This window comes from Schistocerca serialis, chromosome 3, assembly GCF_023864345.2.
Source record: "Schistocerca serialis cubense isolate TAMUIC-IGC-003099 chromosome 3, iqSchSeri2.2, whole genome shotgun sequence".
NCBI lineage: Eukaryota > Metazoa > Arthropoda > Insecta > Orthoptera > Acrididae > Schistocerca > Schistocerca serialis.
Window position 1 is genome coordinate 706,387,391 of NC_064640.1, and position 19,183 is coordinate 706,406,573.

Consider the following 19,183-nt stretch of genomic DNA (forward strand, 5'->3'; position numbering starts at 1 on the left):
AATAGTTGCAAAAACATACTTGACCTCTTAGCGACAAGAAATCATGAGCAAATAGGGAGCATCATGATAGATATAGCGATCTTCTCCCACAAGGTGGCTGTAGCGAGACTAAATACTGTAACATCCAAAACCACCAAAAATAAACAAAAAGTACACCTATTTAAAAAGCATATAAAAATTCGCTTGACACATACCTAAGAAACAGTCTTCACTCCCTTTAATCTGTGTAAGCGTAGACCACATGGAATCTGATTTAAGAGAAATAAGATTGACGGCAATTGAGAGGTGGTACTGATGCCCCATTGTACAGAAAACAGGTCAGAAGACTGTTGCAGAAGCAACAAAAAAGGAATGCTAAATTTAAAAGAACGCAAAATTCTGAATATTGGCAAAGTTTTACAGAAGCTTGAAATTTAGTATAAACTGCAATGCGAGATGCTTTTAATAGTTTCCATGATGAAACTCTATCTTGAAATATGACAGAAAACCCAAAGAGATACTGGTCCTATGTAAAGTACACCAATGCCAAGACACAGTCAATACTTTCATTCTGTGATAACAATGGCAGTGTTACTGATGATAGTGCAGGTGCCACTAAAGCAGAGTTACTAAACACAATTTTCCGAATTTACTTCACCAGAGAAGACAAAGTAAATATTCTAGAATTCAAATGATGAACTGCTAGCATGAGTATGTTTGTAATAGAATGCATCAGTGTATCGAGCAAGCTTAAATCACTTAATAAAGGTAAAGCCTCTGATACAGGTTAAATAGCAGTCAGGCGCCTTTCAGAGTATGCTGATACAGTAACTCGATACTCAGCAATAACATACTCTCATTTGCTTGTAGAAACATCTGAACCCAAAGACTGAAAAACTGCACAATCACACCAATACCCATGAAACATCTGAACCCAAAGACTGAAAAACTGCACAATCACACCAATACCCAGAGAATGGAAACAGGAGTAACTCACTGAATTAGAGACCCATATCACTAACGTTGATTTGCAGTAGGATTTTGGAACATACACTGTGTTTGAAAATTATGAATTACCTCAGCCTGGCATTGTCTCCAGTAAGGAGCCGCACTTCGAACTGAGCTCCGATGAGCAGCAACCATGTATCTGGAGATGCCCTGGACAGTGGTGGGATACCAGCCTGACTGTTGCCCACCGTATGGCCTGACTACCAGGAGTGATCGTCTGGGGTCAGGGGTGCCATTTCATTTCATACCAGGACTCCTTTGGTTGCCATCTGTGGCACCCTTACAGCACATCAACAGTGCTCTATGCCACGTTTTGTTGCCCTTCATGCCAAGCCATCCTGGGCTTACATTTCAGCAAGATAATGCCTGCCCCACATGGAAATAGTTTCTACTGTTTGTCTTCATGCTTGCCAAACACTACCTTCCCCAGCAAGGTCACCAGATCTCTCCCCAATTGGGCACATTTGGAGCATTACGGGCAGGGTCCTCTATCTATTGCAGGATTTTGATGATCTAGTGCACCAATTGAACAGAACGATATCCCTCAGGAGGACATCCAATAACTCTATCAATCAGTGCCAACACAAAGGATGGAGCCCTCCACGCCCACACCAACGTGGTGACCAAACCAAAAGTTCTACTATCACCTCTGTATAACATGTTAGTTTTTGAATCAGGAGTCATAGGATGCGGGCTGTGATGTCATCCATGCGTCTGGGTAAGATTACTCATTAACATGGTCCATCAGGAGATAGAAAGTGGACGAAAGTGATTGAAGGGTAGCGGTTGTAAGGGCAGAGGAAAAAAAGTGTCAAGGCAAGTGCCAAGGGATAAAAACTTCTGTGACAGTAGGATGGGTAGTAAGGGCAGTAGTGGCTTGCTATCTGCGACAGTGTATGCAAGGTGTGGTTACGTTAGTGCGAGGTATCGTGCATCGTTACCTTTGTTGTTGTGGAAGCTCGTTGTGGGGCCTGCTGCAGTTGCTGTGTCCCTGTAACAGTTCAAGGTCGTCATACATTAGTGGGCGATTGGTCATAGATCGGCTCACAGACAGTGTATGGGGTGTGTGTGTGGCTGGTTTCCCTGCAGTTGCCTGTTTTTCGGCGGGTCGAGCATCTGGGGTTACCAGTAGTAGCTGTGTTGCAGGGGCTCGCCAGTATTGTCATGTTAGCGTGCTATGAACCATAGATGTTTAGTTCCTTGCCAATAGTGTCTTTGGTCTATTATGTTTCCATCTATGGTTGTGGTCGTAGTTACCCAGAGAAAGGATAATCGGGTTGCGCGAGTGTCTGGTGTTATTGTACAGTCATGTGGAGAGTTGTTGGAATACCTGCAAGATGGTATCTAGCCGATATTCCCAGTGAAGGTCCGCGGTGCGTGTGTAGTGCGGAGCGTTGCTTATGATTCTGAGTACTTTGTTCTGTATGAGCTGCAGACGGTGCAGGCGTTTGGGCGCAGCGTATCCCCAGACAGGGGCTGCGTACGTCATCAGGGGTCGAATACGTGTCATGTACGTGGACCTAGACACCCTCCTATTCAATGTGCTACGCCTGTTAAGCATAGGGTAGAGTTGTTTAAGCCTTGCGTTTGCTTTGTTGGTCACGTGTTGAATGTGGTCCCCCCCAGAGTAGTTTCCGGTCCAGCCAGAAACGGAGGTATTTGACCTTCTCGCGGAAACGTATTGGGCATGCATGTAGTGTTACTAGGTTGCAGTACTGATGTTTGCGCAGTAGTTTCCATCTTCTAGTGAACAGAGCGGCTTTGCACTTGTCGACATTTACTCTAACCCGCCATTTCACCAGCCAAGGCTCTGCCACTGTGAGTGCAGTCTGTAGTCGTGAGTTAATGTTAGATGGCTTCCAATCTTGTGCAAGGATGGCAGTGTCATCTGCGTAGATTGCCACCGTTGTGTTGTGTATAGCTGGGAAGTCGTTAATGTAGAGGTTAAACAGTAAGGGGCCCTAGGATGCTTCCTTGGGATACTCCTGCCTGGATACCATGTCGTGTCGATTGTTTGCCCTGCGCGTTGGTGTTGAAACTCCTGTCCGTGAGATATGAGTGTATGAGACATACAAGGTTGTCGGGGAACCCTGCGTCACTGAGTTTGCGTATAAGGCCTTTGTGCCATAGACGATCGAAAGCCTTCTCCATGTCCAGTTGCTTTGTTTGAGTTGTATTCATGTGTTATGTATTCAGTGACGTGGAGCGGTTGTTGTATTATTGAGTGGTGATTCCTGAAACAGAATTGCTTCGGTCTCAGGGTGTCGTTTGTGATACAGTGCCTGGTGAGTCGTTTTAGTATTACATTCTCAACAATCTTGCTGAGCGCGCTCAGCAGACTGATGGGTTGGTAATTTTGTGGGAGGGAGTGGTCTTTCCCCAGCTTTCTGAACATCAGGACCTTGGCTGTCTTCCAAAAGGCGGGGAAGTGTTGGTGTTTAAGTATGGCTTTCGTGATGTGTGTTAGGTAGTCTACTGCTTTGTTCGTGAACTCCTGGAGGACACGGTTTTGAGTGCTATCGTGATCAGGGGCCTTCCTAGTGGTGGTATGCATTATGCCCCATTTGACTTAAGCTGTACTAGCTTGTTGGATGATGTTGTGCGTTGGTTGGGCCAGGATGCGTGTGACCTCCTGGTCGGTCGCAAGTGTGAATGCTGGGTCTGAGGGATCCAGGTTCGGTGTGAATGATGCTGCGAGTGTGAGGGCCATCAGTTCCGCTTTTTCTTCTGCAGAATATGCTGGTCCATTGGGCCCTTGTAGCGTGGGTGTGTACAGTTTCTCCCTGGCCAGGTCGCGTGGTGTCCAGCCCTTTGAGTTTCTGGTCCCACTGTTGTGTTTTAAATGTTTGTATTTTGTCCCGTATTATTCCCTGGAGCCTGTTCATGTGCTGTTTGAAGTGTTGGCGCCTGGTACGCTGCCAATGTCTCCTGAGGCGGTTTCTCATTGAGATAAGGCCCAGGATCTCCTGGGGCAGGGCAGCACTGTGTTGTTGTTGTGTGTGGATCGGTATGGTGTCGGTTATTGCGTCTTTGACGGCGCTGCCTCATCAATTTGAGCTGTCTCGTTAATCGCGTGGGTGGGTGGGATGCGACTGTCAAGCGTTTCCTTGAACAGCGTCCAATTCGGCACCTGTAGTCTAACATCCTGCGTTGTTCCATGTGCTGCAATGTTTCTTCAATGTACAGTATAACGGGTTGGTGATTTGAGGGCAGATCGTTTTCAACGGCAACGTTTAGTGTCATTGTTATGCCCTTGATGAGAGCCATGTCTAACACGTCTGGCCTGTGTCCCCTCCGGTAGGGAATGTGTGTTGATTCGGTCGGCGCTAGTGTGATGTAGTTTCGTCCTAGTGTGTGTTCGTATAGTTTCTTGCCATTGGAGTTTCATATACATGAGTTCCAGTCAGGGTGTTTTGTATTAAGATCTCCAGCGGCGATTACGCGCGGTGATATGTTGAGTATTGTGCTGATGTCGCGTGTGTTTTGATGTTTTTAGGGCTGCTGTATACTGGCACCAGTGTAGTGTAGGCTCTGTTGAACATGACCCTGACAGCGGTTGCCTGCAGTTTTTCAAGTTCAGGGAGCACAATGTTTGGTACGATAGACGCAGCAGCCGGTGAAGTTTAGTTGGTTGCGTGGTTTGAGCTTAGTTTTGCTCAGTAGTGCGATAAGGATACCCTTACTCTCCATGAGCGCGGCAAATTCTGCCCTTTTGTTGTTGATCCCGTCTGCATTCCAGAACAGGATCTGTGTCAGTGTCTGGTTGTTTGTGATGGGGACCGGGGGTGTCATGTTATCCATGTAGGGGTGCGAACAGCATGGTGAGCGCTGTTTCTATGGTGGCCCAGTACTGCCCAGGTTGAGCAGCTATGAGCCACGTGATGAGTGTAGTGACGGCCACCGCGATCTTGCTAAAGATCTGAGCGGTCATGTGCTGGGGGAATATTGTTGCCAGTAAACCCTCAAGTGTTATGTTGGTGTTGTGTGTGTCGGCCTGCGGCTTGGTTGTAGTGTTGGCGGCCACTGGTGCGGGTGTTGGCGTTATGTGTGGGCTGGCGCTTGTGTTGCTGCTGTGTGGTGCATTTTGTAGTGCCTGTTTTTCAGTTGTAGTGAGGGGTGGAGTAGTGTGTGTGTGTGTGTGTGTGTGTGTGTGTGTGTGTGTGCGTGCGCTGGTACCACTGGTTTGCTGACTGTGTGCCTGCATTTCAGTGTTCTGTTGTTGCTGGGTAGTTTGTTGTGGTGTACACGTGTTCCCACTCCTGTTACCTCATGGTCGCCCACGCTTTCTCTGGGTTCTTGGTTCTGGGGCTCCTTGTGTAGGTGAGTCTTCCTGTGTGCTGTGTGTGGATTCGCAGGCTGTGGTCTCAGGGGGTGGGGTCGTGTTGTTTTGGGGAACTGGTGTTGGTACCGGTGTGGTTGTGGTGTTGCATGTTGGCTGAGACGGTTGTGTTGTTGGCACAGTGGTTGTGTTAAGTGTGTGCGCTGGGCGCGGAGGTTCCTCCGCTCCTCCAGGACGTGTGGCCATGGCAAACGATACTCCATTCCTAACAGGGTTTGGTGTGGGCCTTGGACGTGGTATGGCATTGGGTGGCCTCAATTTTTGAGTTTTGCGCCTCTCCCCCTCTTTGTATACGTTGCAGCCCCTGTAGTTGGCCACATGGCCTTGACCACAGTTGTAGCAATGGCGTATGTTTTGATGGATAAGTGCACATGCGTTGGATGCGTGTTTGCCAGCGCACCTGCGGCAACAGGGTGGCAGGTCACAGCGAAGGCCTGAAAGACCGAATCGCTGGCAGTTGTTGCATTGTTGGGGGACTTGTAGTGGTTCATATAGCTCTACCCTTACGTCCATCTGCAGAAGGCTCTTTATCTGCAGAAGGCTGAGGGAGGTGGCCATGTCAGCCATCTCGACCAGGTAGTGTGGTAGACGATTGTGGGAGTGGAAGCCCATCATCTGGGAAGCACTTTTGCAGTTGAATTCCAGGAAGTTGAGCGCCACTTGTACTGTTGTCCACTGGGGTCCACTCCCTTGACCACATACTGCTGTGTTCCTTCTTCAGCTGTTCTGTACATGTGGTGCTCGATCCCCTTTTCTTGGAGGAAGATAAGGAGATCTTTGTATTCATTGTTTGTTGATACGTACAGTGAAGCCCTATCCCCAGAATACTTTGTGTGAAGCGTACAAGGTGTGTGCCTTTCCGCGATTGTTGTGTTGAGGACACTAAGGTCCCCGTAGTTTTGTATTATGACTGGAGGAAAACCAGTCTTTTGTTGTGCGGGCATAGTTGTGGTTGGTGTTTCTGTGGTGTTGTTGACCGCAGGTTGGGTCGTGTTGGTTGTTGTGGCAGTGTCCCTAACCGGAAGTGTGGGTTTCGGTGTAGGCAGCAGCGCCTTTCGGCTGCCTAGCGAATGTGGTTGCTCACTTGTTTGCGTAGTGTTTCTGAGTTTGCGTCGTGGGCCCACCACCTGCCAGGGCACAGTGTAGTGGTGTTCTGGGTCCACATCTGCAGCCGCTGATTCCACTGCTGGAGTCAGCTGCCACAGTGGGACGGTTGTACAGGAGTCACCAGTTGCAGGTGAATGTAGCGTAATGTGAAGAGTGCTTGTCCACGTGGGGGAATCACTTGGGCGCAGATGTCGGTGATTAATGGACGCTGGTTGAGCAGTTCCTGTGCTTGTGCAGCAATCTGCCAATCCTTGTTGGCTAATACCTCCTCAACGGCAGCAAGCGGGATGTTGACATCGACGGGAACAGTAAACTCAGGCGTCTCTTTCGCTGCAGCCTTGCTGCAGGTTAGGGCTGGGAAAACACCAGCGGAATCTGCCATCTTGGTGTTGTTAGGAACTTTATTAGGTGTGGGTGGGCACGACAATTTTTGATTTTTCTGACAAGAAAGAGCTAACAAATAGGCCCTACGAAAGAGGGGGAATGCCCTACGGCCTAACATGCGCCGTTGGTGCAGTGGCGCAGCACCTAAAGGAGGTGCGGAGGAAGGAAAGTGGCCTACAGTATGCGGGGTGGTCCGACATGAATGGGCCCCTGGCACTGGTCAACCCTAGCAAAGAACGAGATAGTCTCGCTGTGGGAGTTTGTAACCAAAGTTGCGGGGTTGCTGCGAGCCTGTGACTCTTGCGACAATTAAGCTTCTTCACGAGCTATGCAGCTTTTCGACGAAAGGGAGCAAAGCTCAACCTTCCGCCAATCCACCGAGCGTTACAGATGCTTCGAAAGAAGACTCTCTGAAGAGCAGAGTGGTCAGCGAAGCCTAAACCCCAATAGCTACCAATGCACCGGCCATCACCGGCTGAGAGCTACTACTGCTGCAACGGCTGGAGAGTGTCTGCTCCAGTGGCAACTTATAACTGGTTGCATAATGGCCAGAAGTGGACCAACATGTTATTGATTTGCTCAGCTTGTGAGGCTCTTTCTCTTGAACATATCATTCAATTTTTCTGAAATTATAATCATTTGTTTGCCTGTACATGTACATGACATCTACGGATTTACATTCCACTTAGATAATTCCTTCGTGGTGTGTCATTCTTTTGTCTTAGTTTCATATGATTCATACACAGGTAACTACAACAAATACATAAAGACATTAAAATATTTCTGTTATTTACTTGCAGGGTGAATCAGGAAGAATGTCATATAATTTCTGAGCTGATTCTATATGTGAAAATAAACCAAAAAAGTCCTATGAACATTTGTCTGATTTTTGATCATTACAGAACTGGCGCAGGTTGAAGACTATGCACATGACAAATGATTATGAAGACAAGGGTGAATATTACTTACCAAAGTGCTGTGTAGGTGCTATGACATACAGAATGATGGTGGGACAGATGACGGATCCATCCTACAACAGGTGTTCAAAAAGTTCCCCACCTATATCAATGCACTTATCAGTGCATTGGAGAGTGTGCTATGTTGCACATCGATCATCATCTCAACGGGCTTTAATGCAGGCAACAACGTCAGTGATGTGAGCGACAAGTTCTTCATGTGTATTCTCCCTTGTAGTGTACACATCGCTCTTTAACCAGCCACATAAACAGAAATCTAATGGGCTTAAGGTGTGTGATCTGGCAGGCCAGTTAACATGTCCACCACATCCAATCCATCATTGAGGAAATATGTAATTCAGGTATTGGGATACTTTTCTGGTACAGAGAATCGGTGATCCATCATTTTGCAGGTACATCTACCATTATCGCTCTACTGTCACATCTTCCAGAAGTGCAGGTAGGTCTTCTATCAGCAAATGTGCATATGTTGCAGTTGTCATGCGAGCGGGCAGGATCACACACCGTATCACCAGGTCATCAATCATACTACAACAGACATTCACTGAGAACCTAGCTTGGAATCTTGTTTCCCTAGTGTCATGTGGGTTCTTGGTTGCCCATGTATGAGAATTGCAGGTGTTTGTGATACCACTGCATGCAAATGTAGCCTCATCTGTAAATAAAGTGTGTTGCATGATGTCTCTGTGTACAGCCAAACATTCACAAAATTGTTGCCTGCTTACTGAGGCACCTGGATACAGACGTTAAATGGGCCGCACATGAAATGTGTACAAACCCTTGGAATATAATGTGTGCCACTCGCATTTGTGGAATAGCGAGCTGATGGCTACTGTACCATGTACTGGTGGTGGGACTCAATTGTACCATTGCAATAATGTCTTCCCTTTCCTCAACTGACTGGATGACCTCATATTCTGATGTTACGTGTCCAGTGGCTAGCATTCTGGATACACATAACATTTGAAAAACCTGGGAAATAACCTGGCACAAGAGGTTCGTCCATCAGGGAAACATCTCTGGTATCACAGGCACTGTCATTATAGCACCCGTACACAAACAGCTTATCTGTGTATTCAATATGGATGAATGTATACGACATGTTGGTATTTACAGACAGAATGGGCTTGTCAATTAAACAACACTTCAGCACAACATGCACATTACAACCATTCACCGATCCATCCCACGCTTGCAGCTGTTGCCTCGATGTGATGTTACAGTGCTGCCACATGTTGGAAAACCCCCACACCTCTTGTACAATCGATCAGTCATCTGTCTCACCATCATTCTATCCAAGACAGTGCCTATGCAGCAGTTTGGTGATTAATATTCACACTTTTCTTAATATTTGTTAATGGATGTGTGTAGTCTTCAACCTGCTCATCCCACAATGATTGAAAATCAAACACATGTTCATAAACTCTTTCAGTCTAATTTCACATGTAGAATCACCTCACAAATAATGTGACATTTCTGCTGGATCACCATGTATATGTTCCTCTGTACCGTAAATTTATTTTTACATTAAGTAATTCATAATGCATTGCTGGAACGCCTTCTTAGTCATACTGTTCTACAGATTCTTAGGTGGACACTTAACCATTTGTACACATGAGTATCAGTGACCTTTTCCAACAACTGTGCGTTGTATACCTCTCAGATACTCTTTATTTCTTGACTAATATGAATGAATGTCTGCATTTTTTCTGGTAATGTATTTTTTATAAATGTTTCACTTTGTTTTTATTCAGAATAGTCCTAATATTATACTTTTAGAACAAAAAATTGTGAGTGAGGGTAGTGTTCCTTGCAGTTCTAGTAATAAAATGCTGGAAAGATGATTGTACCTTACAAGTAATACTGAGTCGGGTCAACTGTGTTGAGGAGGCAGATTTGATAGTGAAAGGAAATTTATTTGATGTACTGCGACATCATTCTTTAATAGCAGGTTCAATTCCTGCCTGGGTTGGGGATTTTTCTCTGCCCGGGAACTGGGTGTTTGTGTTATCCTCATCATTTCATCATCATCAATCATGACAGTGATTGTACAAATTGGATTGTGTAAAAATTGGGACTTCGTATGGACGTTGATGACCGTGCAGTTGAGCACCCCACAAACCTAATGAGGTATAGGACAGATTGTTGAGTGTACTCAAAGAGTGTGGTGTAACTGTTAAAGTCAGAGTTTGGGAGTAGTTGAGCTAAACTTTTTGGACATATTGCGACTGCATCAGAGATTCAACATGATCCAAATAAGATTGGGGCCACTTGGGATTATCCTTTTTCCACAATAAGGAAGCATATTCATAAATTTCTGGGATTAAAAAAAAATTATGAAAGATTGATAAACTCAGACATATTCATTATGCTACCACTGTGTGTACTGATGGGTAAAAATACTCAATGGAATTTGGATGCTCAAGCACAAGCTGAGTTTTAGGGTGTGAAAGGGGCTCTTCTGGAGGCTCCTCTCCTGTCACATCCTGATCTGAGTAAAGATTCTTGGTTAGAACTGGACAGTTCTAAGACTGGTCCTAGTTCTAAGGGTTTTCAAGCATTTGAGGCAGATGGAGTTACGAGCCATCATACTATTATTTTTGCTTGTCAGATGGTCATTAAGTGTAAACATAGCTGTTTAGTTACTGAGTTAGAGGCTTTTGCTGTTGCACAGGGAATTGTTTTGTGTCGTTGCAATTTGTTTGGTCAGGAGTACAAGGTCTACACAGATCACCAAGTGTTGGAGTTTTTGATGAGTGCTCAAGCTGAAGAAATTATTGATGAACTTCAAATGATTCAACATCTTTACCACCAATTCTGGTTCTGAAAAATCAACTTCCACTGAATAAAATATAAGAAACTGCTTCCACTAGATTGAAACATAATGATACCATGAGATTAACTTTGGAAAATGTCAGGAAGGCTGCTGAGAAGTGCCAGAAAAATGGTAAATGCGGGATGTCAGCAAAGTCATTCATGGTAGAACAGAAAGTGCTAATAAAAGTCTTACAAGTCATCCAGCTAGCAGCATTTACTGACAAATTTTTCCAGTCTATATGGAAGTATATAGAGAAAATGGTATTATATACACATCTAAAGGCTAATGCCTTGTCAGTGCAACAACTTCTCTTCATCGATTTCCCTCAATATTTCCAAGTTGGATTATCTTTCCGTCCAGCTTGTTCTTGTCATTTTCTGCAATATTGACACTTCAGCAGCTCAAAGTCAACTCTTTTACAATTTACCAAGAGTACAACTTTCACTTTCATATAGTAGTTTACTCCATGGAAATGATTTTCTGTTACCTATATTCAAGTACTTCCTGGTTAAAATGTTTTTCTTAGTCATAAATGACTGTTCTAAAATGCTATTCTTTTCTTCACTTCAAATAAGCATCTACTGTACTCTGTCCTCATAATACTGAGATAACAAAACTGTTTCACCTACTTGTTTCTGATGTCATCCGTTTTTATACCAGTTTTAATTTCTCCCCCCCCCCCTTTCCATACTACCATTACTTTTGTTTTCTGTTTGTACCCTTTTAATTTCCATAATTTAAGAGTGCCTGATAGGGCTTGCAACATTCTATTCATTTCTTTTTCAGAGTCTGCAACTATCATCATGTCATCAGCAAATCTAGTACAATGTTTCCTTTCACCACTGGCTTTTATTCCCTTTGCCTGCTCCTTTACGATCTGAATAACTTTCTCAATGAGCACATTAAATAAATATGAGAATAGAGGACACATTTCCTAACTTCTCTTTGCCTCTTCCTCCATGTCATTGATGTTTATTTTTGGGCTTTGGTTCTGAGACAGGTGATTAATCATTCTTCTACCCTTCCACTCAAGTCCTCTTCTTTTTTTATAGATTTGAAGATTAGTTCCCAGTTCACATTGTCAAAAGCTTTTTCTAAGTCAGTGAGGGGAAGGTAAGTTCTGTTCATATCCATAATTCTCTCCAATAGCATGCACAAGATATAAATAGCTTCTTTGTGCATAAAAATATAATTAAGGTTGAGACTCTTAGAAGTACAGATCTGGTGGAGTTCATCACATTAGTAATGTGAAAGAGTTCAGAGAGTCAAAATATGCAATCAAGTATTTGACTATGAAAGGTTGTCTGGAGATGTGAAGAACAAAAATAATGTGGAAAAGATGAAGTTAACAGGAGAAGTTAATGAGGTATTATGAAACAATTAGTCATCAAAAGGAACTGTAGGATGAATCCAAAGAATGAATTATGTGCTGATGTTTTAGTACCAAAGAGTAACATGATGAAAGGGAACTGATATTGATTGTGGATAAGATTTGTTTTTCTAATTACTGCATTTTTGTGGTGTATATCATTTTGGTTTGTGTGTCAATTTTTGTTCTACAACTGAGTGATGTATTGTATTCAGTAGCTTATTTTGGAAAGGATATGCAAAAGGATGTAATTATTTATCTGAATGACTTACTTTTCAGAAGGAGAGGAGAGATGAATAAACACCACAATGGCATAATGTAATTGTGTGTGCTTATCAGGTTTTAACTCACAGGTTAAGCTTATCTGAGAGAAGAATTATTGTTGTGATATGCAGAAGTGTGTAAATACATATGCTTGCATTTCATTTTGTTATAATGCACTGTCTGTTTCATATATAATGTATTCATATACAAGCAGTATTACTGATTTGACTTTGTTTAGATGTAGAGAGAGAGAGAGAGAGAGAGAGAGAGAGAGAGAGAGAGAGAGAGAGTGTATATTTTTCCACATGGAGCCTTGTAACATTTCTTCCTAATTATAGGTTTTGCTTATTACGCTTATGTACCAGGTGATCAGAAGTTAGTATAAACCTGAAAACTTAATAAACCACAGAATAATGTAGATGGAGAGGTAAAAATTGACACACATGCTTGGAATGACATGGGGTTTTATTAGAACCAAACAAAAACAAAGTTCACAAAATGTCCGACAGATAGCGCTGGACAGCAAAACGTCAGTGACTGCGTATGACAATTGTGTATAAAAAGAGCTGTAATGAGAGAGAGAATCAGATGCGCCAGCTGTTGCAGCATGTTGACGTTACCTGAAAAGGCGCTTTTAGTGAAGCTGAATTATCAGAATGGGGAATGTGCTTGTTCAGCATTACGATCCTATCGCCATAGGAAGGGGATTCAAATGGGTAAAGGTCCGTTGACAAATGCAGCTGTGGCGAGAATGATTTCGAAGTTCGAAGCCACGGGTTGTTTAGACGATAGACCCCGTAGTGGCCAACTGAGCACAAGGCATAATGCTGCTGAGACTGTTTGGTTGGCACTTAGGGGTACCCTCCGATGCTATCCGTACAAAATCCATCGGCATCATGAACTGTTACCTGGCGATTTAGTGAAGCGGAGGGCATTTGCAGTGTGGGTGTTTCAAAAGATGGTGGAAGATGATGATTGGTTAAGTAACATGTTGTGGACCGACGAAGCTCATTTCATGCTCCAAGGGTCTGTCAACGCCCACAACTGCAGAATTTGGGTTACCAAAATTCCTAGAACTGTCGTGGAAACTCCATTGCACGATGAGAAAGTCACTGTATGGGTCGGATTTACCACATCTACCGTTATTGGGCCTTTTTTCTTCGAGGAAATGGGTGATTCTGGTTTTGTAACTGTTACCGTGTCAAATTAAATCGGGTGATGCTGAGGGAATTACATTAGGAAATGAGACACTTAAAGTAGTAAAGGAGTTTTGCTATTTAGGGAGTAAAATAACTGATGATGGTCGAAGTAGAGAGGATATAAAATGTAGACTGGCAATGGTAAGGAAATCGTTTCTGAAGAAGAGAAATTTGTTAACATCGTGTATAGATTTAAGTGTCAGGAAGTCGTTTCTGAAAGTATTTGTATGGAGTGTAGCCATGTATGGAAGTGAAACATGGACGATAACTAGTATGGACAAGAAGAGAATAGAAGCTTTCGAAATGTGGTGCTACAGAAGAATGCTGAAGGTAAGGTGGGTAGATCACATAACTAATGAGGAGGTATTGAATAGGATTGGGGAGAAGAGAAGTTTGTGGCACAACTTGACTAGAAGAAGGGATCGGTTGGTAGGACATGTTTTGAGGCATCAAGGGATCACAAATTTAGCATTGGAGGGCAGCGTGGAGGGTAAAAATCGTAGAGGGAGACCAAGAGATGAATACACTAAGCAGATTCAGAAGGATGTAGGTTGCAGTAGGTACTGGGAGATGAAAAAGCTTGCACAGGATAGAGTAGCATGGAGAGCTGCATCAAACCAGTCTCAGGACTGAAGACCACAACAACAACAACCGTGACAGGTGAGAGGTACACCGATACTTTACAGAATCACATCATCCCCAGCCTGGCTGATAAACACCTACTGGAACATACGATGCTTATGCAGGATGGCGCTCCACCCCATATTGCTAGATGCGTGAAAGATCTCTTGCGCGTGTTGTTTGGTGGTGATCGTGTGCTCAGCTGTCACTTTCGTCATGCTTGGCCTCCCAGGTCCCCAGACCTCAGTCCGTGCAATTATTGGCTATGGGGTTACCTGGAGTCGCAAGTGTATCGTGACCGACCGACGTCTATAGGGATGCTGAAAGACAACATCTGACGCCTATGCCTCACCATAACTCCGGACATGCTTTACAGTGCTGTTCACAACATTATACCTCGACTACAGCTATTGTTGAGGAATGATGGTGGACATATTGAGGATTTCCTGTAAAGAACATCACCTTTGCTTTGTCTTACTTTGTTATGCTAATTATTGCTATTCTGATCAGATGAAGTGCCATCTATCGGACATTTTTTGAACTTTTGTATTTTTTTGGTTCTAATAAAACCCGATGTCATTCCAAGCATGTATGTGAATTTGTACATCTCCATCTACATTATTCCGTGATTTATTCAGTTTTCAAATTTATACTGACTTTCTGATCACCCGGTATATGAGACTGTGGTAAAAAAACAGAGCTTGTAAAGTTGTTGTCCAAAGGCAGTATTTGGATTCATGGCTTGTTCTTTATTATGTTTATATATGTATGGATATTCTACATGAGGCTTATAACTACTGTAATCCTTTTGTAATTATATTATATATACTATATACTAGTATACTATGGCAGTGCAAAGCCTAAGGCCCACTGCCAAGGTTGCCCATGTTCGGTCTTGCAACACATTTCTGGAAATACTGGCTGCTAATCCAGGAATTATTGACAGCTTGATGATAACTAACAAGGCACACTTCTTATTGTTAGGGGCAGTTAACAAGCAAAGCTGCCATTTTTGGAGCACTGAGAACCCACAGAAAGTCCATGAACAGGCACTACACAGGCCAAAATTAACAGTGTGGTGTGGACTCACTACAGATGCGATCATCAGTCCATATTTTTTGGGACAACAATTGTGCCACATGTACTGTGACTTCTGAATGATGTGTGTCCAAAATTCAGAATTTTCTCATCCCTGCACTACAACAGCATCAATGGCCAATAATGTGGTACCAACAGGATGTTGCAACTGCACACACTGCCCATTTGTCAATGGATGAACTGTGTGAATATTTTCCTAACCATCTGATCTCCTGACTTGATGATGTGGCTTGGCCAGCACCTTCACCCTATCTGACGGCTCCAAATTTCTTCCTCTGGTGGTTTCTTAAGTCCAAAGCGTTGGAAAATCACCCTGTAAACCTCCAGGCACTGGAGGCAAACATCTGTTGAGAACTCATCGTTATACCTGTCGCTGTACGGGAGGACACTGTGTAGCAGCTTCATAGCTCATCTACGTGAGTGCTCTGATAAGGCGCTGCTCATACGAATGATGTGACCTTTAAGGAGTGAGTGCTGTATACCACATGTAACTCTGAAGATTTACAAATATGTCTGCATTTGTAGATCATGAAGACCTGTGTTTATAAAGTTTTTTTAAACTGTAGAGAAGGGGTTTCTTTCTGGATCATCCTTTATTTGTGAGTAATACTTTGTTGCTGGACTTTGTCAGCCAGCCTTGTGCCTGTCACCACCTTGATGAGCACGACCCTTTCAGGGATGTCTCAGCCTGTTACCTGCAGTAGCCTGCCTTTGTACTCAGCACCCTGTTCTGGTCAAGCTCAGCAAGTTCCACCTCAGTGCCATGTCAGCCTCCTCGACCAAGCTGCGAGTCAGCCAGGATTGTAAACTCAATCTCTGGTGCTTTCAGTAACTACTTCTCATACAGTGCAGAGATGTAGGCCTACTGAACGACATGTATGACAGTGTTGTGGATATATTCACTTCCCTTCATGCTTTCTTTGTATTTGGCTGTTAACTTTTCGAATGCCTTACCCATACTGCAGATAATGGCATTTGCAGCAATTGTTTCTTTATAAACTGCAAAGAGCCAGTGAGTAATATCTAAGATCACATTGTTATTACTCTTGCTAATCAGATATGGTGGTTATATTAAGGCATGTTTACAATGAAGCAGAAAACGGGTTTCTATTTGCAACATGTTCAACCAAATGTTGACAACCTTGTTCATTGTTTGTGTCTATCTCAACACTAGTGACAAACAAGTGTATTCGCATCATCTGCTGTGGTGAGCTTGTGCAACATTCCATGAACCATGGACCTTGCCATTGGTTGGGAGGCTTGCATGCCTCAGCGATACAGATAGATGTATCGTAAGTGCAACCACAATGGAGTGGTATCTTTTTAGAGGCCAGACAAACTTGTGGTTCCTAAAGAGGAGCAGCAGCCTCTTCAGTAGTTGCAGGGGCAACAGTCTGGATGGTTGACTGATCTGGCCTTTTAACAGGAACCAAAACGGCCTTGCTGTGCTGGTACTGCGAACAGCTGAAATCAAGGGCAAACTACAGCCATAATTTTTCCTAAGGGCAAGCAGCTTTACTGTATGGTTAAATGATGATGGCATCCTTTTGGGTAAAATATTCTGGAGGTAAAATAGTCTCCCATTCAGATCTCCAGGCAGGGAGTACTCAGGAGAACATTGTTATCAGGAGAAAGAAAACTGGCATCCTACAGATTGGAGCGTGGAATGTCAGATCCCTTAATTGTGCAGGTAGGTTAGAAAATTTAAAGTTAGATATAGTGGGAATTAGTGAAGTTCGGTGGCAGGAGGAACAAGACTTCTGGTCAGGTGAACACAAGGTTATAAATACAGAATCAAATAGGGGTAATGGAGGAGTAGGATTAATAATGGATAAAAAAAAAAAAGGAGCACAGGAAAGCTACTATGAATACATTATTGTAGCCAAGATAGATACAAAGCCCACACCTACCACAGTAGTTCAAGTTCATATGCCAATGGGCTCCACAGATGATGAAGAGATTGAAGAAATCTACGATGCGATAAAAGAAATTATTCAGATAGTGAAGGGATACCGAAAATTTAATAGCCATGGGCGACTGGAATTTATGGCAGGAAAAGGAAGATAAGGAAAAGTAGTAGGTGAATATGGAATGGGGGTAAGGAATGAAAGAGGAAGCAACCTGGTAGAATTTTGCACAGACCATAACTTAATCATAGCTAAAACTTGGTTCAAGAATGATGACAGAAGGTTGTACATGTGGAAGAGGCCTGGAGACACGGAAGATTTCAGATAGATTGTACAATGGTTAGACAGAGATTTAGAAACCAGGTTTTAAACTTTTAGACATATCCAGGGACAGACGCGGATTCTGACTACAATTTATTGGTTATGAACTGTAGATTAAAACTTGAGAAACTTCTAAAACGTGGCACGTTTAAGGAGATGGGACGTAGGTAAACTGAAAGAACCAGAGGTTGTAGAGAATTTCAGAGAGAGCATTACGGAACGGAGGAGAGAAATACAGTAGAAGAAAGAACGGAGGAAAGAAATACAGTAGAAGAAGAATGGGTAGCTTTGAGAGATGAAATAGTGAAGGCAGCAGAGGATCAAGTAGGTAAAAAGATGAGGGCTAGTAGAAATCCTTAGGTAACAGCAGAGATATTGAATTTCATTGATGAAAGGAACACTGAAAGTTCTAAGTTGAAACAAGGCCCTGGGAGTAGACAACATTCCATTAGAACTACTGATAGTCTTGGGAGAGCCAACTATGACAAAACTCTACCATCTTGTGAGCAAGATGTATGAGCTAGGCGAAATACCCTCAGACTTCAAGAAGACTATAATAATTCTAGTCCCGAAGAAAGCAGATGTTGACAAATGTGAAAATTACGCCGAACTATCAGTTTAATGAGTCACGGCTGCAAAATACTAACATGAATTCTGTCCAGACAAATGGAAAAACTTGTAGAAGCCAATCTCGGGGAAGATCAGTTAGGATTTTGTCGAAATGTTGGAACATGCAAGGCAATACTGACCCTATGACTTATCTTAGAAGATAGATTAAGGAAAGGCAAACCTACTTTTCTATCATTTGTAGACTTAGAGAAAGCTTTTGACAATGTTGACTGGAATGCTCTCTTTCAAATTCTGAAGGTGGCAAGCGTCAAATACAGGGAGCGCAAGGCTATTTACAATTTGTGCAGAAACCAGGTGGTAGTTGTAAGCGTCAAGGGGCATGAAAGGGTAGTAGTGGTTGGGAAGGGAATGAGACAGGGTGTAGCCTGTCCCCAATATTATTCAATCTGTATATTGAGCAAGCATTGAAGGAAACAAAAGAAAAATTCAGAGTAGGAATTAAAATCCATGGGGAAGAAATAAGAACTTTGAGGTTTGCAGATGACATTGTAATTCTGTCAGAGACTGCAAAGGATCTGGAAGAGCAGTTGAACAGAATGGACAGCGTCTTGAAAGGAGGATATAAGATGAACATCAACAGAAACAAAACGAGGACAATGGAATGTAGTCATATTAAATTAGGTGATGCTGAGGGAATTAGATTAGGAAATGAGACACTTAAAGTAGTAAATGAGTTTTGCTATTTGGGAAGCAAAATAACTGTTAGCAGTCGAAGTAGAGAGGATATAAAATGGAGACTGGCAATGGCAAGGAAAGCGTTTCTGAAGAAGAGAAATTTGTTAACATCGAGTATAGATTTAAGTGTCAGGAAGTCGTTTCTGAAAGTATTTGTACGGAGTGTAGCCACGTATGGAAGTGATACATGGGTGATAAATAGTTTAGACAACAAGAGAATAGAAGCTTTCGAAATGTGGTGCTACAAAGAATGCTGAAGATTAGATGGGTAGATCGCATAACAAATGAGGAAGTATTGAATAGAATTGGGGAGAAGAGGAGTTTGTGGCACAAATTGACTAGAAGAAGGGATCGGTTGGTACGATACATTCTGAGACATCAAGGGATCACCAATTTAGTATTGGAGGGAAGTGTGGAGGGTAAAGATCATAGAGGGAGACCATGGGATGAATACACTAAGCAGTTTCAGAAAGATATAGGTTGCAGT

General features: G+C 43.2%; 1 protein-coding gene across 1 annotated transcript in view; it reads right to left on the minus strand.

Moving 5' to 3' along the window:
• Positions 1-19,183, minus strand: part of LOC126469564 (uncharacterized) — a 61,210-nt gene that overhangs the window by 14,880 nt on the left and 27,147 nt on the right. The window contains exon 3 of the mRNA XM_050096684.1: positions 1,929-1,978. Coding sequence (XP_049952641.1) covers positions 1,929-1,978 — 50 coding nt within the window. The remainder of the gene's footprint in view (positions 1-1,928; positions 1,979-19,183) is intronic.